This window comes from Pelophylax lessonae, assembly GCF_965119305.1.
Source record: "Pelophylax lessonae genome assembly, chromosome: 4".
In the NCBI taxonomy this organism is placed as follows: Eukaryota; Metazoa; Chordata; class Amphibia; order Anura; family Ranidae; genus Pelophylax; species Pelophylax lessonae.
Genome location: NC_138771.1, coordinates 16,638,869 through 16,662,636, shown reverse-complemented (window position 1 = coordinate 16,662,636; position 23,768 = coordinate 16,638,869). Strand labels below are relative to the sequence as shown.

General features: G+C 45.8%; 1 protein-coding gene across 6 annotated transcripts in view; it reads left to right on the top strand.

Annotated features, from left to right (window-relative positions):
• Positions 1-23,768, top strand: part of SMAD3 (SMAD family member 3) — a 217,733-nt gene that overhangs the window by 128,454 nt on the left and 65,511 nt on the right. For all 6 annotated transcript variants that reach the window (XM_082253028.1, XM_082253023.1, XM_082253027.1 and 3 more), the window contains 2 exons: positions 17,534-17,727; positions 20,870-21,004. In XM_082253028.1, the coding sequence (XP_082109154.1) occupies positions 17,534-17,727; positions 20,870-21,004 (329 nt within the window). The remainder of the gene's footprint in view (positions 1-17,533; positions 17,728-20,869; positions 21,005-23,768) is intronic.

Sequence of the window (23,768 nt, the reverse complement as noted above, 5' to 3'; positions counted from 1 at the left end):
CCAAATAGGAGGATCTCTGTGTTCATTACTGACAGAACAGAGGTGTGCTTACAATGGCAGACCGCCGTTCTCTTCTCCACGGGGAGCGACCCGCTGATCAGCTCCCCCCTGTGGTGAATGGTTGCACACGCCTCCACTATCGGTCCCACGAAGCGATGTGCAGGTACGTCATTTCGCGGGACAGAACCGACCTGCCACTGTAAAACTACGGCGGCTGGTCGGCAAGTGGTTAACATCAAATGTCAAGAGTCCCCCACCTTCCCTTACATCACAGTGCACCCCCTTACCTCATGCTGCAGCCAGGAAGAAGCTGGGTAGCAGAAAGTGCAGGGTCTGGAGGAGGACCAGAAGAGGGCTGCCGGAGTCCACTGAATGCTGAGACCAGGGAAGGTGGAGAGGAGGACATGCTGTGGCGCAGGATCTGTAGGGGGAGTTCTGTCCATCCCTCTGCTGCTGACTGCTGAGAAAAGGTGGAGTTGGAGACAAGGGGGGTGCCACAGCTGCACAAAGAGGCGCAGGATCTGTAGGAGGAGTTAGGTCCTCACTGCTGAGAGAAGGTGCGAGGCAAAGATGAGGGGGGTACTGCAGCTTCAAAGAGAGGCGCAGGATCTGTAGGAGGAGTTCTGTCCTTCCCTCTGCTACTGACTGCTGAGACAAGGTGGAGAAGAAGATGGGGGGTTTCTGTAGCTGCACAGAGAGGTGCAAGATCTGTAAGAGGAGTTCTGTCCTCACTGCATAGACAAGGTGGAGGCGGAGACGAGGGGGGTGCCACAGCTGCACAGAGAGGTGCAGCATCTGTAGGAGGAGTTCTGTCCTCCTCTCTGCTGCTGACTGCTGAGACAAGATGGAGGCGGAGACGAGGGGGGTGCCACAGCTGCACAGAGAGGTGCAGGATCTGTAGGAGGAGTTCTGTTTTCACCGCTGAGACAAGGTGGCGGCGAGGATGAGGGGGTACCGCAGCTGCACACAGAGGCGCAGGATCTGTAGGAGGAATTCTGTCCTCCTCTCTGCTGCTAACTGGTGAGACATAGTGTAGGTGAAGACAAGGGGGGTCCTGCAGCTGCACAGGGAGGGGCAGGATCTGTTGGAGGAGTTCTGTCCTCTCTGCTGCCGACTGCTGAGACAAGGTGGAGGCAAAGATGGGGGGGTACCACAGCTGCACAGAGGCACAGGATCTGTAGGAGGAATTCTGTTCTCCTCTCTGCTGCCGACTACTGAGACAGTGGAGGCAAAGATGAGGGGGGTGCCGAGGCAAAGATGAGGGGGGTGCCACAGCTGCAGGAGAGGCGAGAGGTCCCCATGAAATGCCCTGGGGGACCGGATTCAGCCATGTGCTCTAGGCCTTTAAAGTAATGAAACAGTTAAACGGTTGCGATCGGTGTGGCATTCTGTGATGTGAAGAAAAAGTTGCGACTTGCAAAGAAAAGTTTAATGGAAATAATCGCCGGTGCCGAGGAAGAAAGAATGTTTAAGATTGAAAATATTCCAGAAATAAATACGAGTGGCGTTTTGTGATATGAGGGGCTCAGCATTGGTGTCTGCGGTCTGGAGATGGACCACCTAGTAGTGTGTTCCCACAGCCTGGACCATGTCACTGGAATCCGGGGGGATCATTGTATACACACAGCTCATACCGTCTCCTGTCACTTTATTTCACTTCATTCTTAGGATACATTTCTAGTTCATGGTATGTCTCATTTGTAGCAATATGTGTCTTTTATGGATACTCCTAACCCCTTCAATACCGGGCACTTTTACCCCCTTCCTGCCCAGGCCTATTCTCAGCCTTCAGCGCTGTCACACTTTGAATGACAATTGCGCGGTCATGCAACACTGTACCCAAATGACATTTGTATCATTTTTTTCAAACAAATAGAGCTTTCTTTTGGTTGTGTTTAATCAATGCTGGGTTTTAATTTTTTGCTGAACAAACAAAAAAGACTGAAAATTTTGAAAAAAAAAACCAAAACAGTTTTCATAGTTTGTTATAACATTTTGTAAACAGGCAATTTTTCTCCTTCATTGATGTGCGCTGAAGAGGCTGCACTGATGGGCCCTGATAGGTGGCACTGATGGTCACTGATAAGGCGGCACTGATGGTCACTGATAAGGCGGCACTGATGGACACTGATAAGCCAGCATTGCTAGGGCAGCACTGATGGGCACTGATAGGCGGCATGGATGGGCACTGATGGTCACTGATAAGGCGGCACTGATAGGCACTGATAAGGCGGCATTGCTAGGGCAGCACTGATGGACACTGATAGGCACTGATAAGGCGGCATTGCTAGGGCAGCACTGATGGGCACTGATAGGCGGCATGGGTGGGCACTGATAAGGCGGTACTGGTGGTCACTTATAGGTGACATTGATGGGTGGCACTGGTGGGCACTGATGGGCAGCACCAAAGGGCACTGGTAGGTGGCACTGATAGGTGGCACTCATGGGCACTAATAGCTGGCACTGCTGGGCACTGATAGGTGGTACTGATGGGCAATGATAGGTGGTACTGATGGATAGCACTAAAGGGCAATGATGGGCATTGGTAGGTGACACTGATAGGCAGCACTGATGATGGGGCACTGATAGATGTCACTGGTGGATGGCACTGACCTGCACAGGTAGGTGGGCACTAGTAGGTGGCACTGATAGGCAGCACTGATAGGTGGCACTGACCTGCACTGGTAGGTGGCACTGGTTGGCACAGGTGCTCTTCCTCTTTGGGATCGATGTCCTTCTGACAGCAGCTGGCGATCGGCTTTTTTTTTTCAGCATGAGTAGAAAAAAAAGCTGATCACCGGCTGCTGTTTACATCACATGATCAGCTGTCATTGGCTGACAGCTGATCACCTGGTAAGGGGCCGGGACCAGTCTCATGAACTCGCTGATCACAGAGCGAGCCGCGCGCGCCCCGCAGGGAGCGCATGCACGGGAGGACGTAAATGGACGCCCTCCCGGCAATTTAGGTACACGCTGTAGCCGTCTTTCGGGGTATAGCGCGGGCATGAAGAAGTTAAGCTGTAGTAGTTGGCTTTGAGAGTGGAAAATAGAAGAGGGCAGAGAAAGGCTGCTAAACGCACATTAACGCCAATGCAAAACGCTTCCAAAAGTGCGTTTTTACAGCTGCTTTTTCCTGGCGTCAGAACTGGCTTTGCAGCTCGTTTCTTCAAGCGCCCCGTGTGCCTGAGAGGTCTTACAGTTTATGGAAGTGGATGTTTCTTTTTTTTTTTTTAGTGTATCATTTCATATGAGAAATGTTGTTACAAAGTTATCAGTCGTGGTTATGATTGTCATTGGAAGTTGCTTGGGCAGCCCAGCCCCCCCATTGCTCTCAGACATGCATTCTGCACTTGAACTAATTGCAGGGCAGCCTTGCGGATCCAGTTTTATTTTTTTTAAAAAATGGCAACAATAGTGTGAAAAGCGCGGCTCCGTTCCCCTTGGACCACGGCCAGGACTGCCAGCGGATTGCAGGCTGTAAAATTGTTTTCTGACACAAGGCAAGTCTCAGCTCGCCCCGTCCCCGAGAATAACTTTCTGAAATATGTGGAGTATGGTGACCCGGAGCTCAGGCCTGGGGAATAGGAAGGCAGAGAGAAGATTGCGGCTTGTGCCGTCACCTTAACCACTAGCCGACCGTCCGCCGCAGATATACTGCGACAGGCTGGCTCAGGTGTGCGAACCGCCGTTCCTATACAGCGGGAGCGCTCCTGGGGGCAGCGATGGGCCCTCCACTAGGCAGCGGGGATGCCGATCCACGGGACCAGCGGCAGCGATTGCCACCGGGCACCCGCAATCACTCCCTGCTGAGAGAGAAGGACGGTCGGCTGTTGTAAACACAGCAGACCGTTGTTCTCTCTGGAATGATCACAGAGCGCCTGTGATCCTTCTATATAGAATCACAGGTCTCTATGGTCATTTCACAAGTCCCTCCCCCATACAGTTAGAAAACACTCCCCTAGGGTCACACTTAACCCTTTGATCGCCCCTGGGTTAACCCCTTCCCTGCCAGTGTCATTATTACAGTAAAGGTCCTTTCACACGGGCGCAACCGCCTGACGGAGTCCGTTCTGCTCAGCGGGGGATCGATCTGCTGATCCCCGCTGAGCAGGCGGATGACAACTCCGTCTCCGCTCTGTGTGCAGAGACAGAGCTGTCAGATCCCCGCTGTTCTCTTTGGGGAGATCCGTTCTCATCCAATCCCATCCGATCCACCAGACGGATGGAAAATAGGGTTTCCATCCGTCCGGATTTCACGGACAGGTTCGGAGAGCAACGGATCACCCGTTGGACATGTCACCACTGACATCCGCTGCCCCATAGGGATGCATGGATCAGGTCCGCCTGAAAAACTGACAGGCGGATCGGATCGGATCACCCATGTGAAAGGACCCTAACAGTGCATATTTTTAGCACTGATTACTGTAGTGATGTCACTGGTCCCCCCAAAAGTGTCAAAAATGTCAGTCAGGGGTCCGATCTGTCCGCCGCAATGTCGCAGTACCGCTAAAAATCACAGATTGCCACCATTACTAGTAAATAAAAAATAAAAATGACATAAATCTTTCCCCTAGTTTGTAGACGCGATAACTTTTGCGCAAACCAATCAAAATACGCTTATTGGGATTTTTTTTTTTTACCAAAAATATGTAGCAGAATACAAATTGGCCTAAAAGGATGAAAAAAAATTAGATTTTTTTTTATTTTTATGGGGGTGAATATTATATAGCAGAATGTGAAAAATATTATTATTTTTTTTTCAGAATTGTCGCTCTTTTTTTTTGTTTATAGCGCAAAAAATAAAAATCGCACAGGTGATCAAATACCACCAAAAAAAAAAAAAAACATACCTTTTCCTTTAGGTACGACCGCGCAATTGTCCTTTAAAGTAACGCAGTGCCGAATTGCAAAAGAATAGCCTGGTCATTAAGGGGGTAAATCCTTCCAGGCCAGAAGTGGTTAAGCGGATTCCATTGGAATTTATAAAGGGTGTCACAGATACTCATCGGTTGTGGTGATGCGACAAATGGTGGAACATGCAACAGATTCTTGTATGTGTCATACATATGACCTCAGGTCTGGGTTCACATCTCTGCGTGTTGGGAACACATGCTTAAAATGCGCAAAGGGCGTTATGATTAAAGCGGAGCTCCACCCAAAAGGGAAAGCTCCACCTGTTTGCTTCCTCCCCCCCCCCCCCCTCTCCTCTGCCACCTTTGGCACCTTTCGTGGGGGGGGGGGGGGGAGGGAGCAGATACCTCTCAAAACAAGGTACCCGCTCCCACTTCCGGGTAAGATCGCCACAATCATTGTGTGGCGATCTGTGTGATTTCCAGCCCCCCCCCCCCCGCCTTCTGGAAGACACACAGGTCCCAGAAGACAGTGGGACCATTCAGAAAGTGCAATTTATTATATTATATAATACATTGCATTCACACAGAACACATTATATAATACATTGTATACATACAGGATCCATTATATAATACATTGTATACATACAGGATACATTCTATAATACATTGTATACATACAGGATCCATTATATAATACATTGTATACATACAGGATACATTCTATAATACATTGTATACATACAGGATCCATTATATAATACATTGTATACATACAGGATATATTATATAATACATTGTATACATACAGGATACATGATATAATACATTGTATACATACAGGATATATTATATAATACATTGTATACATACAGGATAAATTATATAATACATTGTATACATACAGGATACATGATATAATACATTGTATACATACAGGATATATTATATAATACATTGTATACATACAGGATAAATTATATAATACATTGTATACATACAGGATACATGATATAATACATTGTATACATACAGGATATATTATATAATACATTGTATACATACAGGATATATTATATAATACATTGTATACATACAGGATCCATTATATAATACATTGTATACATACAGGATACATTCTATAATACATTGTATACATACAGGATCCATTATATAATACATTGTATACATACAGGATATATTATATAATACATTGTATACATACAGGATACATGATATAATACATTGTATACATACAGGATATATTATATAATACATTGTATACATACAGGATAAATTATATAATACATTGTATACATACAGGATACATGATATAATACATTGTATACATACAGGATATATTATATAATACATTGTATACATACAGGATAAATTATATAATACATTGTATACATACAGGATACATGATATAATACATTGTATACATACAGGATATATTATATAATACATTGTATACATACAGGATATATTATATAATACATTGTATACATACAGGATCCATGATATAATACATTGTATACATACAGGATACATTATATAATACATTATATATATATAGGATACATTATATAATACATTGTATACATACAGGATACATTATATAATACATTGTATACATACAGGATACATGATATAATACATTGTATACATACAGGATACATGATATAATACATTGTATACATACAGGATATATTATATAATACATTGTATACATACAGGATCCATTATATAATACATTGTATACATACAGGGTACATTATATAATACATTGTATACATATAGGATACATTACATATTACATTGTATACATACAGGATCCATTATATAATACATTGTATACATACAGGATAAATTATATAATACATTGTATACATACAGGATCCATTATATAATACATTGTATACATACAGGATCCATTATATAATACATTGTATATATACAGGATCCATTATATAATACATTGTATACATACAGGATACATTATATAATACATTGTATACATACAGGATATATTATATAATACATTGTATACATACAGGATACATTATATAATACATTGTATCTTTTTCTCCATCATAGATCATATGTTTGCTGTGAGAGTAAGTTTGTGACAGTGGTCACATGATCACCGATTCCACTCACCCCCCCCCCCCCCCCGGCATTCCGAATTTTTGAAAGGGACACCAGGACAGGCAGGAAGGGGTTAAGTAAACTAAAGTGAAAGGGGTTAAGGGTACATGTACTCCATATTTTTTATTATTATGGATAATAATTGATTTTTCCGCCTGGTTTGCAGTCCCTTGGCTTGGTGTCATATTAGAATCCCGGCACAGGGCCGGACTTTGATGGCGTTTCCCATATTGCGTTAGACGAGGCAGAAGGAGCGTTTCCTGAGCGGGCCGCGGTTTCTTCAGTCCTTTCAGCACCTGTAAATGTAATATTTATTTCTGCGAATGTTGCTGGGGAATGGTTCTCTCCATTTTCCTGGAAGCGGTGTCACCTTTCCCAGCCTGGTGTGAGCGGCGTTCCCGGGTGAGGGCGCTGAATCATACTCGGGGAAAAGAGGTGGCATGGCTTCAAAAATCAACCCAATTCAATGTGTTCATCCAAGAAAGAGGAGAGTTCTGTATCCCCCTCGTCAGATTTATATACATATCTGGATGAGGGTATTAGAATACAGAAAATGTTAAATTTTTTTTGGGGGGGGGGGGGTTGAGGAGGATATAAAGCGAGCAAATCCAATGCTGTGGCTGGACCACCGCTCCCTCCACCACCACCCATTATCTACACTTTATCTTATCCGGCCAGACCTCCCATGACCTGCACATCCTGTGTGTGCGCTAAATCCTGCATTTATATATAGAATTCTCCTGGTTAAGCCCTTCGTGTGGTTTCCAAGCAGAGCAGAGATGAAACCATGCTTTGGCCCGCAAAACAAATGCTTCCCGTTTAAGAAAGTTCTGAAATGTGTAGTTTTTTTTTTTTTTGGTTTTTATTACCTAGCCACTTGCCTACCGGGGAAATTTTTCTAAATTTTTACACACGTTTAACCACTTAAGCCCCGGAAGATTTTACCCCCTTCCTGACCAGGGGGTATTTTGCGATTCGGCACTGCGTGAATTTAACAGACAATTGCGCGGTCGTGCAACGCTGTACCCAAATAAAATTGACGTCCTTTTTTTCCCACAAACAGAGCTTTCTTTTGGTGGTATTTGATCACCTGTGCGATTTTTTGATCATGCGCTATAAACAAAAAAAGAGCAACAACTTCGCAAAAATAACAATATTTTTCACATTTTTTTATATGAAATTCCCCCCCAAAAAAATGTCAAAATTTTTTAACATTTTTGGCCAATTTGTTTTCTGCTACATATGTTTGGTAAAAAAAATCGTATTTTGATTGGTTTGCGCAAAATTTATTGCGTTTACTAACTAAGGGAAAGATTTCTGTCATTTTTGTTGTTTTTTTTTTTTTTAACGAGTAATGGCGGCGATCTGCAATTTTTTTTGCGGGACTGCGACATTGCGGCGGACAGATCGGACCCCTGACTGACATTTTTGACACTTTTGGGGGTACCAGTGACATTACTACAGTAATCAGTGCTATACATATGCACTGTTACTGTAAAAATGACACTGGCAGGGAAGGGGTTAACTTTATTGGAGAAGGAGGGGTTAAGTGTGTCCCTAGGGGCGTGTTTCTAACTGTGCAGGGATGTGGCTTTTCATGTAACAGCAGAGATCTACGATCAAACATAGCAGGACCGTATGATCTCTGCTGTTACACAAGGGAGAGTGACAGGCGGCTTTGTTTACAATAGCCGTCTGCCTTTCTCCCTCTGTAACTGCCGATCACGAGTGACCGGTAGACAATGAGTCCGCCGGTCACACGCGCAGGGATCAGAGTGAGCGAGCGGGGGCGGGAGCGTGCCTCCGGCGGCACGCGCTCGCCCCCTATTGGCTCGCAGGCAAGTGACGTACCGGTACGTCACTTTGCCTGGCCAGGGCTGACCGCCGCAGTATATGTACTTGCGGCGGTCGGCAACCGGTTAAATCATCTTTTTTGCAAGAAATTACTGTAACCCCCCCCCCCCCAAAACAGTTATATATACAGGCATAGCCCACTTTTGAGTACACAATGAGACCGGAGCATGTATGTAAAACGAAAATGTACCTAAAGTGAAGCAATACCTTTTTTTCACTTCTCAATGAATGTAAATACACAAGCTCTATTGGAAATCTTGGTCAGCTTGACATGGCACTGTTCCCCATTTTTAACATTGGCATCTAAGGGAAACCTTGGTCAAATTGGCATGGCACTGTTCCCGAACCATCAGTGACATTGAGACCAAACTTGGGGAGCGCGTTAAGGGGACCCAGGACTACGACATGTAAGATTACCTAGGGAAGCTGGCCCACCCCAAAATTGGATATGTTGTAGTCCTGGGTCCTCTCTCGGTGCTCCCCAAGTTTGGTGTCCCTGTCACTTATTGGTTCGGGAGCAGTGCCACGTCAAGCTGACTAAGATTTCCAATAGATGCCAATGTTACACAAGGAGCAGTGCCTTACCAAGCTGACTAAGATTTCCCATAGATGCCAATGTTACACAGGGAGCAGTGCCTTACCAAGCTGACTAAGATTTCCCATAGATGCCAATGTTACACAAGGGGCAGTGCCTTACCAAGCTGAGTAAGATTTCCCATAGATGCCAATGTTACGGAGCAGTGCCTTACCAAGCTTACTAAGATTTCCCATAGATGCCAATGTTACGGAGCAGTGCCTTACCAAGCTGACTAAGATTTCTCATAGATGCCAATGTTACACAGGGAGCAGTGCCTTACCAAGCTGACTAAGATTTCCCATAGATGCCAATGTTACACAAGGGGCAGTGCCTTACCAAGCTGACTAAGATTTCCCATAGATGCCAATGTTACACAAGGAGCAGTGCCTTACCAAGCTGACTAAGATTTCCCATAGATGCCAATGTTACGGAGCAGTGCCTTACCAAGCTTACTAAGATTTCCCATAGATGCCAATGTTACACAGGGAGCAGTGCCTTACCAAGCTGACTAAGATTTCCCATAGATGCCAATGTTACGGAGCAGTGCCTTACCAAACTGACTAAGATTTCCCATAGATGCCAATGTTACACAGGGAGCAGTGCCACGTCAAGCTGACTAAGATTTCCCATAGATGCCAATGTTACTCAGGGAGCAGTGCCTTACCAAGCTGACTAAGATTTCCCATAGATGCCAATGTTACACAAGGAGCAGTGCCTTACCAAGCTGACTAAGATTTCCCATAGATGCCAATGTTACACAGGGAGCAGTGCCTTACCAAGCTGACTAAGATTTCCCATAGATGCCAATGTTACGGAGCAGTGCCTTACCAAGCTGACTAAGATTTCTCATAGATGCCAATGTTACACAGGGAGCAGTGCCTTACCAAGCTGACTAAGATTTCCCATAGATGCCAATGTTACACAAGGGGCAGTGCCTTACCAAGCTGACTAAGATTTCCCATAGATGCCAATGTTACACAAGGAGCAGTGCCTTACCAAGCTGACTAAGATTTCCCATAGATGCCAATGTTACGGAGCAGTGCCTTACCAAGCTTACTAAGATTTCCCATAGATGCCAATGTTACACAGGGAGCAGTGCCACGTCAAGCTGACTAAGATTTCCCATAGATGCCAATGTTACACAGGGAGCAGTGCCTTACCAAGCTGACTAAGATTTCCCAAAGATGCCAATGTTACACAAGGAGCAGTGCCTTACCAAGCTGACTAAGATTTCCCATAGATGCCAATGTTACACAAGGAGCAGTGCCTTACCAAGCTGACTAAGATTTCCCAAAGATGCCAATGTTACACAGGGAGCAGTGCCTTACCAAGCTGACTAAGATTTCCTATAGACGCCAATGTTACACAGGGAGCAGTGCCTTACCAAGCTGACTAAGATTTCCCATAGATGCCAATGTCACATAGGGAGCAGTGCCTTACCAAGCTGACTAAGATTTCCCAAAGATGCCAATGTTACACAAGGAGCAGTGCCTTACCAAGCTGACTAAGATTTCCTATAGACGCCAATGTTACACAGGGAGCAGTGCCTTACCACGCTGACTAGGATTTCCCATAGATGCCAATGTTACACAGGGAGCAGTGCCTTACCAAGCTGACTAAGATTTCCCATAGATGACAATGTTACACAGGGAGCAGTGCCTTACCAAGCTGACTAAGATTTCCCATAGATGCCAATGTTACACAGGGAGCAGTGCCTTACCAAGCTGACTAAGATTTCCTATAGACGCCAATGTTACACAGGGAGCAGTGCCTTACCAAGCTGACTAGGATTTCCCATAGATGCCAATGTTACACAGGGAGCAGTGCCTTACCAAGCTGACTAAGATTTCCCATAGATGCCAATGTTACACAGGGAGCAGTGCCTTACCAAGCTGACTAGGATTTCCCATAGATGCCAATGTTACACAGGGAGCAGTGCCTTACCAAGCTGACTAAGATTTCCTATAGACGCCAATGTTACACAGGGAGCAGTGCCTTACCAAGCTGACTAAGATTTCCCAAAGATGCCAATGTTACACAAGGAGCAGTGCCTTACCAAGCTGACTAGGATTTCCCATAGATGCCAATGTTACACAGGGAGCAGTGCCTTACCAAGCTGACTAAGATTTCCTATAGACGCCAATGTTACACAGGGAGCAGTGCCTTACCAAGCTGACTAAGATTTCCCATAGATGCCAATGTTACACAAGGAGCAGTGCCTTACCAAACTGACTAAGATTTCCCATAGATGCCAATGTTACACAGGGAGCAGTGCCTTACCAAGCTGACTAGGATTTCCCATAGATGCCAATGTTACACAGGGAGCAGTGCCTTACCAAGCTGACTAAGATTTCCCATAGATGCCAATGTTACACAGGGAGCAGTGCCTTACCAAGCTGACTAGGATTTCCCATAGATGCCAATGTTACACAAGGAGCAGTGCCTTACCAAGCTGACTAAGATTTCCCATAGATGCCAATGTTACACAGGGAGCAGTGCCTTACCAAGCTGACTAGGATTTCCCATAGATGCCAATGTTACACAAGGAGCAGTGCCTTACCAAGCTGACTAAGATTTCCTATAGACGCCAATGTTACACAGGGAGCAGTGCCTTACCAAGCTGACTAAGATTTCCCATAGATGCCAATGTTACACAGGGAGCAGTGCCTTACCAAGCTGACTAGGATTTCCCATAGATGCCAATGTTACACAAGGAGCAGTGCCTTACCAAGCTGACTAAGATTTCCTATAGACGCCAATGTTACACAGGGAGCAGTGCCTTACCAAGCTGACTAAGATTTCCCATAGATGCCAATGTTACACAGGGAGCAGTGCCTTACCAAGCTGACTAAGATTTCTCATAGATGCCAATGTTACACAGGGAGTAGTGCCTTACCAAGCTGACTAAGATTTCCCATAGATGCCAATGTTACACAGGGAGCAGTGCCTTACCAAGCTGACTAAGATTTCTCATAGATGCCAATGCTACACAGGGAGCAGTGCCTTACCAAGCTGACTAAGATTTCCCATAGACGCCAATGTTAAAAACCAGGAACAGTGCCATGTCAAGCTGACCAAGATTCCCCATAGACACCAATGTGTCCGTACTCGCGATTGTACATAAACTGAGGGTACTTAAAGCGGGGTATGCCTGTAATCTGAAAGCAGAGACCCTGGAGAATAAAATGGTGGTAGTTACAATATTTTTTTTGTGGCACAATATTTGCACAGCTATTTATCAAATGTATATTTTCAGGAACAAATCAATAAAATACATTTTAGTGTACACAAACACAATAATATACCCGATTTGTGATAAAATATAAGGCCTCATGCACACGGGATGTTTTTACAGCGGCTGTTTTTGGCATCAGACGTTTTTTTTCTGCAGCCAGTAAACTCCCCAGTATGTTCTCCTATGTCTCCATGTTCTCCTATGTCTCCATGTTCTCCTATGTCTCCATGTTATCCCTATGTCTCCATGTTATCCCTATGTCTCCATGTTCTCCTATGTCTCCATGTTCTCCTATGTCTCCATGTTTTCCTATGTCTCCATGTTATCCCTATGTCTCCATGTTATCCTATATCTGCATGTTCTCCTATGTCTCTATGTTCTCCTATGTCTCCATGTTATCCCTATGTCTCCATGTTCTCCTATGTCTCCATGTTATCCTATGTCTCTATGTTATCCTATGTCTCCATGTTATCCTCTATGTCTCCATGTTCTCCTATGTCTCCATGTTCTCCTATGTCTCCATGTTATCCTATGTCTCCATGTTATCCTATGTCTCCATGTTCTCCTATGTCTCCATGTTTTCCTATGTCTCCATGTTCTCCTATGTCTCCATGTTATCCTATGTCTCCATGTTCTCCTATGTCTCCATGTTATCCTGTGTCTCCATGTTATCCTGTGTCTCCATATTCTCCTATGTCTCCATGTTCTCCAATGTCTCCATGTTCTCCTATGTCTGCATGTTATCCTATGTCTCCATGTTCTCCTATTTCTCCATGTTCTCATATTTCTCCATGTTCTCCTATTTCTCAATGTTCCCCTATGTCTCCATGTTTTCCTATGTCTCCATGTTCTCCTATGTCTCCATGTTCTCCTATGTCTGCATGTTCTCCTATGTCTCCATGTTCTCCTATGTCTCCATGTTCTCCTATGTCTCCATGTTATCCTATATCTCCATGTTCTCCTATGTCTCCATGTTATCCTATGTCTGCATGTTCTCCTATGTCTCCATGTTATCCTATGTCTGCATGTTCTCCTATATATATTATATTATAAACCTAATTCAGTTTTTAAACGAGAACATTTTTTGCACCCTAAGGTCCTGTTGACGTCACCCCGTTTACAGCAATCCACACAGAAAACATGCTTTGCCGCGCGTTTTGCAAACACACATTGCGCTTGTGTTGCTCTTAAATGTAAATGGCACCCAAAGCACAGGTATCGGCGTGAGTTTGCCGTGTGAGAAACACGCAGAAAACCTAAAAGGTGTGGTAAAAAACGCTCGCCCCACACTGCTCCAAAAAAAGTACAGGAGCTTTTTTTGGGGTGTTTATCACACGAAGGGCAGCCCCTTGCAGGAGAATGGGCTGTCCAGTGCACGTTAACGCGTGAAAAGCGTGCAAAAAAAGCAACTGTGAATGAGAGCCTTTACCTTTTGCTAATTATTTTCCCTCAAACATTAAAAAGTGTACAATGGTGGAATATGGTGACACCTCCAAACCTGGCTTTAAGTTTGTCCATGTGTTGCAATTGCGCGTGCTACCAGTGAGCCGTACAGTTCTGTGGGTGTCAGGATGTGCCAAGCCCTCCCTTAAGGGCTTTACAGTATGGTACTGCTAAAACTGTAAACATGTATCAGATTTTTCCTTTAGAGCAATGGTCACCAAAAATTGTAAAAAGAAAAAAGGGCCAGTTTACTGCCCATCAGACTTTACAGGGACCAGGTTGTGGCCAGTGGGTGTAGACTATGTCTCAGGCTTGGTGGTCTGATGAGGAAAAGTGCATCTTTATTGGTGTCAGTGGGAGGAATAGTGCCCCATCATTGGTGTCAGTGGGAGGAATGACGTCCCATCATTAGTGTCAGTGGGAGGAATGGCGCCCCATCATTGGTATCAGTGAGAGGAATAGTGCCCCATCATTGGTGTCAGTTGGAGGAATAGTGCCCCATCATTGGTGTCAGTGGGTGGAATGGCACCCCATCATTGGTGTCAGTGGGAGGAACAGTGCCCCATTATTGGTATGAGTGGGAGGAATAGTACCCCATCATTGGTGTAAGTGGGAGGAATGGCGCCCCATCATTGGTGTCAGTGGAAGGAATGGCGCCCCATCATTGGTATCAGTGGGAGGAATAGTGCCCCATCATTGGTATCAGTGGGAGGAATAGTGCCCTATCATTGGTCTCAGTGGGTGGAATGGCACCCCATCATTAGTGTCAGTGGGAGGAACAGTGCCCCATCATTGGTATCAGTGGGAGGAATAGTACCCCATCATTGGTGTCAGTGAAAGGAATAGTGCCCCATTATTGGTGTCAGTGGGAGGAATAGTGCCCCATTATTGGTGTCAGTGGGAAGAATGGCGCCCCATCATTGGTGTCAGTGGGAGGAATGGCGCCCCATCATTGGTATCAGTGAGAGGAATAGTGCCCCATCATTGGTGTCAGTTGGAGGAATAGTGCCCCATCATTGGTGTCAGTGGGTGGAATGGCACCCCATCATTGGTGTCAGTGGGAGGAACAGTGCCCCATTATTGGTATGAGTGGGAGGAATAGTACCCCATCATTGGTGTAAGTGGGAGGAATGGCGCCCCATCATTGGTGTCAGTGGAAGGAATGGCGCCCCATCATTGGTATCAGTGGGAGGAATAGTGCCCCATCATTGGTATCAGTGGGAGGAATAGTGCCCTATCATTGGTCTCAGTGGGTGGAATGGCACCCCATCATTAGTGTCAGTGAAAGGAATAGTGCCCCATTATTGGTGTCAGTGGGAGGAATAGTGCCCCATTATTGGTGTCAGTGGGAAGAATGGCGCCCCATCATTGGTGTCAGTGGGAGGAATGGCGCCCCATCATTGGTATCAGTGGGAGAAATATTGCCCCATTATTGGTATCAGTGGGAGGAATAGTGCCCCATCATTGGTGCAAGTGGGAGGAATAGTGCCCCATCATTGGTGCCAGTGGGAGGAATGGCGCCCCATCATTGGTGTCAGTGGGAGGAATATTGCCCCATTATTGGTATCAGTGGGAGGAATAGTGCCCCATCATTGGTATTAGTGGTTGGAATAGTGCCCCATTGTTAATATCAGTGGAGTAACAATGTCCCACGGTTGATGTCAGTGAAAGGAATGGTGCTTCATTGTTAGTTTCAGTGGGAATAATAGTGTCTCGTATCAGCCGAATAAAGGCACGTCTTGGTCGCAGGCCGCAGTAATACATAGTAAAGGATGGACTGTAGAGAGCTAGAGATAATTCCAAGTTTACTATACTATATCTAAACTATCTATAGGAAGCGTAGGAAGAACAAGGAGGACGTGTGTAAGAAAACAGAAGAAAAGAAAGAGAGAGCAAGAAAGACTATTGCAGGCAAAAAATAGAGGGGGGAAGAAAAGGTAAGGGAGGCAAGGGAAGAGAAATGGGGAAAACCTCCCAATCCACAGGGGTCAGGCAATCACCCACACATAACTATATATGCGGGGCTCCAAAGTTAGGTTGGGAGTCAACCATTCATGAGGACGAGGCCTTAAGAAATTTCTTGTGTGTATCTAGCAAAATACACATGAATTTTTGTCCTGTCGTGTTTCAATTTCTTGAAAGCTTAGCAGAGGGGACTTCCATGAATAGGCTTTGGTCTGTTTGGTGGCATTGAACATGAAGCTGACCAATTTCACCATGGCATGGGGAATGTTTTGGGTCAGGTAATTTGGTAGGAATTGGGATCATTGCATAATTTACAATTTAGAACTGTATATATAGGAAAGTAAACCCTGGTACACAACCTTTGTGCCGTGAGGCATGGCCACCAAACTTGCAGCTTCGTACCCTCTTGTCCACAGCCCCGAAAGTAAAGAGATGAGCACTGAGGTACATATCTAGCAATGCTAGAGGGAGTTAAATATCTACGAAATAGAACTTTATATGAATTCTATAAATGAGCTCTTAGCAGCAGAGGTCCAGATGTTTGTCCAGTCCTCTTTCGATAGTTTTACATAGTTCTGCCTCTCAGCATACCATGTACGTAGTTTTAAACTGCATTTTAGATGAACGAAACACTATTTTTGAAAGCTAATTCTCTGGTATTTTGGGGGAAGTGCATTATTTTCCTTTAAAGCCATTGAGAACAGTTTCATTGTATGATGGTCTTGGTCCATGTGTGGCCACCTCAACTTGCATTATGAGAATAGGGCCTAGAATCTTATTGCTTTGGGCAGAACAGGTACTTGTTTTTCATATAATCCAGTGTGAACAAACCAGTAGGGCTGTGGGAGGGGCAAGGGAATGTGCCCCAAGCACCACATTGGAAGGGGCACCGCCGGTCTCAACCAATCTTCTTCCCCTTCCACTACCCAGCGCCCAATCTCCTCCACATCATAAGTGCTACAGTTGCAGCAGAGATTCATGTAACAGCATAGCGCTTGTGATGTTGAGAAGATTGGGCGCTACGGGAGCGGAAGGGGGAGAAGATCGGATGAGACATCCCTTCCTCTCCAGATGACAGCTGTCAAGTAACCAGTGGGCACTTCGGGTTATTTTAACATTTCCTAATCCAACATCCTCCAACAGTTTGGCATCTTCGCTGTGGGCACTGAATGACCCTGTCCTGGCACTGCAAACCAGTGAAGAATTATTGAGCCAGACTGTCTTATATAGGAGCCAGGATTATGTTCAATTAGGAAATGTTGAGACTGGTCTTCCTGTGAAGTTCCGTCCTTGATTTATTTTCACCCTAATATTGTGACCAACTTCTCCTTTCGAGTGCATGATATGAATGAAGGAACAGTGTGACAAACATTACTGGTGACTTATAGTAGCCCAACCATCAAGATATTTCACTGTTTGTTACAAATGTTGATGGACCTTCTGTTATCTTTGCAGGTCTCTAGATGGGAGGCTCCAAGTATCACATCGCAAAGGTCTGCCTCATGTCATATATTGCCGTCTTTGGAGGTGGCCAGATCTTCACAGCCACCACGAGTTACGTGCCATGGAGTTGTGCGAATATGCTTTCAACATGAAAAAAGATGAAGTCTGCGTCAATCCATATCACTACCAGAGAGTGGAGACTCCAGGTAAAGGAAATATGTAGTTTATATCAGAAGTATTTATGTCCAAACTGAAGTATGGAAATTGTTGTACCCTTGATGGTTGCCAATGGTAGATATACATCAGGGGTCTCCAAACTTTTTAAACAAAGGGGCAGTTTACTGCCCTTCAGACTTTAGAGGGGCTGGATGTTGGTGTCAGTGAAAGGAATAGTACCTCATCATCAGAGGAATAGTGCCCACCATTGGTGTCAGTAGAAAGAATAGTGCCCCATCATTGGTGTCAGTGGGAGGAATAGCACCCAATCATTGGTAGTTGGAGGAATAGTAGCGTGTTGGTGGTGTCCATGTGAGGAATAGTACCCCATCGTTGGTGTCGTTGGGAAGAATAGTGCACCATCATTGGTGTCAATGGGAAGAATAGTGCCCCATCATTGGTATCAGTGGGGGAAATACAGTAGTACCCTCTCATTGGTATTGGGAGGAATAGTAGCCCATTGTTGGTGTCAATAGGAAGAATAGTGCCACATCGTTGGTGTCGGTAGGAAGAATATTGCCCTATCAGTGGTGTCAGTGGGAAGAATATTACCCCATTATTGGTGTCAGTGGGAAGAATTGTGCCCCATCACTGAAGCCAGTGGGAGGAATAGTACACTATCATCGGTAGTGGGGAGGAATAGTAGCCCGTCATTGGTGTCAGTGGGAGGAATAGTGCCCCATCATTGGTGTCAATGGGAAGAATTGTGCCCCATCACTGAAGCCAGTGGGAGGAATAGTACACTATCATTGGTAGTGGGAGGAATAGAAGCCCTTCATTGGTGTCAGTAGGAAGAATAGTTCCCCATCATTGGTGTCAATGGGAAGAATTGTGCCCCATCACTGAAGCCAGTGGGAGGAATAGTACACTATCATTGGTAGTGGGAGGAATAGAAGCCCTTCGTTGGTGTCAGTAGGAAGAATAGTTCCCCATCATTGGTGTCAGTAGGATGAATAGTACCCCATAGTTGGTGTCAATGTGAGGCATAGTGCCTCATATCAGTGAGAGGATTAGTGCCCAAAGGCAAAGGGCCACATGTGGCCATTGGGCCGCAGTTTGGAGACCACTGATGTACATCATTGTGGGGTGGAGTTGCGCACAGCAGGTCTTATTCAAGTCCCTTTACATGCTGTAGCTTGTTTTAATGATGATATAAAGTTTAGAAAAGTTGCTTGCAGCTGATGCAAGCGAGTGAGACATCATTTACTCTCCCGAGAACATCCCATGGTCACAGCTAAGGCCAATATTTTTAGTCATATGCATCAGAACACCTCATCTCATGAAATCGTCCATCTGTGCAGGTGGGCAGCACTAGGCTTGTGTTTGAAGAGAGGGTCAATTTTTTTGGCACCCCTCCCAAAGTATCCCCCCCACCTCCGATTCTGAAATGCATATGGGTTGGCATTACCATAGAATAGACCTGCAGGATCATCACTTGGCAGTACTTGAGCAACTGACCTGGAAGAGGTATTTAATGTGGTAAGTCAGAGTGAAGAAGTCCTGATCTGCAGTCTTGTTCCAGTTCAGAGCTTCATAAATCCTGTGTAATAATAATAGTATAATTATAACCACTGAAACCCTAGGGCAGTGATGGCGAACCTATGGCACGCATGCCACAGCTGGCACACAGAGCCCTCTCTTTGGGCACACGAGCAGTCCGGTGATCGCAGGTAGATAGGTGGATAGGTAGAATGTATGTGCACATGGCGAGTGAGTGGGCAGCCTCTGCGGGGAAGGTGAAAAGATAGGCCTGAGAGCCCAGGAGGGAGAAAAGACCCTCACCGCCTCTTTGACCCCCAAAGAGGCGAGTAGGGGGCGCAGCATCCCTGGTGCCCTCCAGAGCCTGGACTCTTTAAACCTCCTCTCCACTAAAACATCAACAGTGAGGCCCGGAGAACAGGCTGACTGGAGGAATGGAAGACCAGGACAGGCGGGAAGCACAGGCTGCGAGGGAGCCGCTGGAAGGAACAGAGCAGGGAGCACAGGGAGACTGGCATGGTAGGTACTGGGCAAGATCATATACAGACCTACGTACAGACAGAGACTGGCGGGGGGGGGGGGTAGACTGCAAATAGGGACAGAGCTAGGGGTCTTTCTTTCAGCCCCCCTCCTGTCTCTCTCTGTCCCCCTGTTTCTCTCTGTCCTCCTGTCTCTCTCAGCCCCCTCCTTCTGTCCCTCTCTTTCTCTCTGTACCCCTCTTTCTCTCTCACCCCCCCTCTCTCATTCCCCCTGTCTTTCTCTTACACCCCTCTCTCTGTGCCCCCCTCTCTCTCACCCCCCTCTCTCCACCCCCACCCCCTGTCTCTCTCAACCCCTGAGCAGTCTGAGCACTGCTGGGTGTCACTGCTGCCCTTGGAGGATAGGGATTACTGGGGGCTCAGAGCGAGGTGCACAGGTGAGAGGGTAGGGGGCACTGCACCTGCTGGGGAGGGCGGGGACTACTAGAGGGGCCATTACTGTAGCAGATCATGTGTGATATCCTCCCAGGGATCAGACATATGGTGGGGTGAGTGGGGTTTTGTCCTCCCCTCCTCCTCCTTCGGACGCAGTCACGTGACCTCTGAAACGCCGCTCACTACATCTGTTGCAATTGGGCACTCGGGCTCAGAAAGGTTCGCCATCACTGCCCTAGGATGTCATATGATGTCCTTCAGGCGGCGCGTGGTTAAGAGCGTTCAACTTTCTAATGGTTAGCGGGGTGAAATCAGCAGTCGTTTTTGACTATAGTGACGAGAAAATTGGGAGGAGCAGGAGGGAAAATTTTTCTCGAACGAATACATGTAGAACCTTGAATGTGGTATTTGTTTTGGGAATGACATTGAATTCCAAAACCAAGTCTTCTAAGCCAATGTAAAAATGTTAACAGCAAATAAAATTTCGAAGTACTTCATCCAGTCTTTCAATGTCCAAAGAATTTACGGATGAAAATTTTTGCCAGCTTTGGCGTCACATGCTGGTTTTTCCAGCAAATATGAATGCCAATTGAAGCCTGAATACGTACATTTCGAGGGTCTTTGCTGCTTAAAACCTTTTGTATTATTCAGATGTTGGTGTATTTTGTGAATCTCTGAATCTAGTTGAGATGCGTGAATTGAATGACCATGTCTCACCTGTATCCTTTATTTGTCTCAGTCCTGCCCCCAGTATTAGTGCCACGAAACAACGAGATTCCTGCGGAGTTTCCTCCTCTCGATGATTACAGTCATTCCATTCCAGAGAACACCAACTTTCCAGCCGGCATTGAGCCACAGATCAACTACATTCCAGGTCTGGATTCACAATGCTTTTTACAGTTGCCTTTTTTTAATGCAGGATTATTATGCTAAACATCCAGCACCCGCATGGAGCCATTAGGGTGTTGGAAAATGACTGCATGAGGTTGGTGGTGGTTATTGTCCATTTAGGCTTGAAAACTATCAGGTTGCCTGTTGCTAATGCAAAGTTAAAGTGTTTATGACCCCAACCAGTGGCAGCCCGTCCATTAGAGTCACAGGGGCTATTCGCTATTGCCACACTGATTCTCCTCCCGGCCAGTCAGGAAGCGGGTCCTGAGACCTGTTTCCCAATTGGCCGAAAGGAGAAGGCATGCTATTGGCCAAGAAGGGGGGAGGAGATGGCCGCCGAGAAGGGACATGAAGGAGACTGAGGGGGAAGCCGCCACCGCCTTTCATTCCGGAGGAACAAGGTAAGTAAACTGACTGACTGACTGGCTGGCTGGCGGGCGGGGGAGAGATGTGGTGGTGCAGGCTGGAGTGATATGGGGGGGGGGGGGGGCAAGTCCATCTGCCGCCCCCCGACTGATGGAGCACCAGCCACCACTGACCCCAACACTTCATATTCCTGATCTTTGCCTGCTGGTACCATGTACTTGTATGAAAAAGTATCCTGTTCTCCTTTATTTTAAATCCCTGGTGCTCCTTCCAGTCTCCTGGCATTCCTATTAAAAGTTGACCACACTACGCAGGATAGCACACCGTGGTCAGTTCTTTAGCTAAGCTGGAAACTCAGTGTCCTCTCCTCCAATGATCAGACTTCTCTTGACACGCCCCCGCTGCACAGCTATTCACTGGCAAGCTCAGTGTGCTGTTGCTTCTCCTCCCCCCAGCTCTTATGCAGCTGAGAACAGAGGGAATGTGATAGCCTATAAAAAAAAAAAAAAGGAAAAAAAGGTATTTATAATGTTTTTTTTTTTTTTTATATCTATACAAAAATGTTTTACCTTTCATTTCTATTTTAAACTGAATGGGGTATTTTACAAGGTGATTGTCTGCAATTTCCCCCTATTTGTCCCCTATTTTTTTAAGACAAGTATGGGATTTGTTTTTTGTTTTTTTAATCATACTTACCTAGCTGGATGCAGCATCAGTCCAATGCTGCATCTGTCCCCCGCCGGCTCTAAGACTGAGAACTGAGCGATCAAATACTGCCAATTGCTCAGTTCTCACATCTCTGCGAGCAGAGAGCTGGTGACTTTCAGTCACTGCTCTCTGCTCTGCCCCCCACGCTCACTGGAGTGCTGGGCTGTGGAGGGGGGCGAGAGCGGCCGGCTCAGGCTCTCACTGGCTCACTGAGAGGCTGAGCTGGGTGGCGGTCCAGGAATGTGGGCGGATCCCGACTATATGGTCACGATCTTTCCAGAGTTCGGACTGGCTCTGTGACGTCAGCCGACAGCAAGCTTCAGCTCGCTGTCTGCTGAAAACGAGTCACAGGAGTGCAAAACAAACTGCACAAGCTTTAGCTGTACTTCTTCCTTAAACCCTGCTTACCTGATTGCGGGTCCTGCACAGTTCATACACTCACTTGCCCAGCAGATCCAGCATTGTCCTGCTAAGATCCTCTTCTCTTCTGCCCCCTACTTGGTCCCGCGCTGCCATCTTCCTGCGTGACGTCATCAGGAAGCTGCCAGCTCTTCTGAGTTCAGTTGGCGATTCTCCCAGTGAAGAGCACCTTTGCATTCCCCTCCTCCTTTCTCACTGAAGGACTATGCCTCCTGGGATATGTGACTTGCGTATCCCAGGAGGCACAGCGGGCAAAGTGCATGTCATTCGCCAACACAAAGGGTAGGAGGGGTGGAGAGGAGACAATATCAAATTGAGAGTTAAGGTCCGCTTTCAGGTCTTTTTTCCTAGCAAGGATAGTTAGGTGTTTATATCTGCCGTTGGGTTCTCCGGACAACATACTCAAGGAGGCACTGGGAACCTGTAGGCTTGCATGTGTAGTCCAATGAAGGAAAACTTCAAACAAGCTTCATAGCTCTAGCAAGGCTTCCCTCGATGGGCACATAACAGTAGTTATAATAAAACTATAGAAATACAGAAAAGAGCAACCGGCCAAAACTGGATGAAAGAGTCCAAAATTATTTGAATTGTTGATTTAAAAAAAAATCCTATAAAAACAGCGTGTTGCCACCTAAACAAACCAATTAAAGTGATCTTGGGCTCTTTCTTTCATCTGGTTTTGGTCTGACGCTCCTTTCTGTTTTTCAAAGGTTGGGTTCTCAGAATCACTCATTGTTGGTGTTATTGTTTGACCATCGCGTTTACTAAGTGATAAGGAAGAGTATACTAATACTAAAGAATCCTTAGACAACGGTCTGTATATAAACAGATATGGGTAGTTCTAAATGGCCATACATACTGGGTAATACATCCATGTAATGGGATAGGTACATCTGGTTTCTCCTTTACTTGGTGGTACACAGGGGCATTTTAAACAGGTAAACAACGTGGTGCTGGGTTGGTTTATAAACAGAGAATGTTGTATTATTTATCTATTGAAATTCAAAAATGTGGTGATTCCTCATAGCAGCCATTCTCAACTTGGGTTTTTTTGGAAACCTGGGGTTCTTCCAGAGGTTGTTAGGGGTTCCTTGAGCTGTGGCAGGTTGACCCCTTATTTGATGGTGCCTGCATAATTCAGGAGCCCATTTGGCAGAGTCAAGGGCATGACACCAATGATCTTTTGAGCTGTTTGTACGGGTCATGTCTGACCGCTACTGTAATGGCGGCACTCTTTCCACTGGCCACCAATA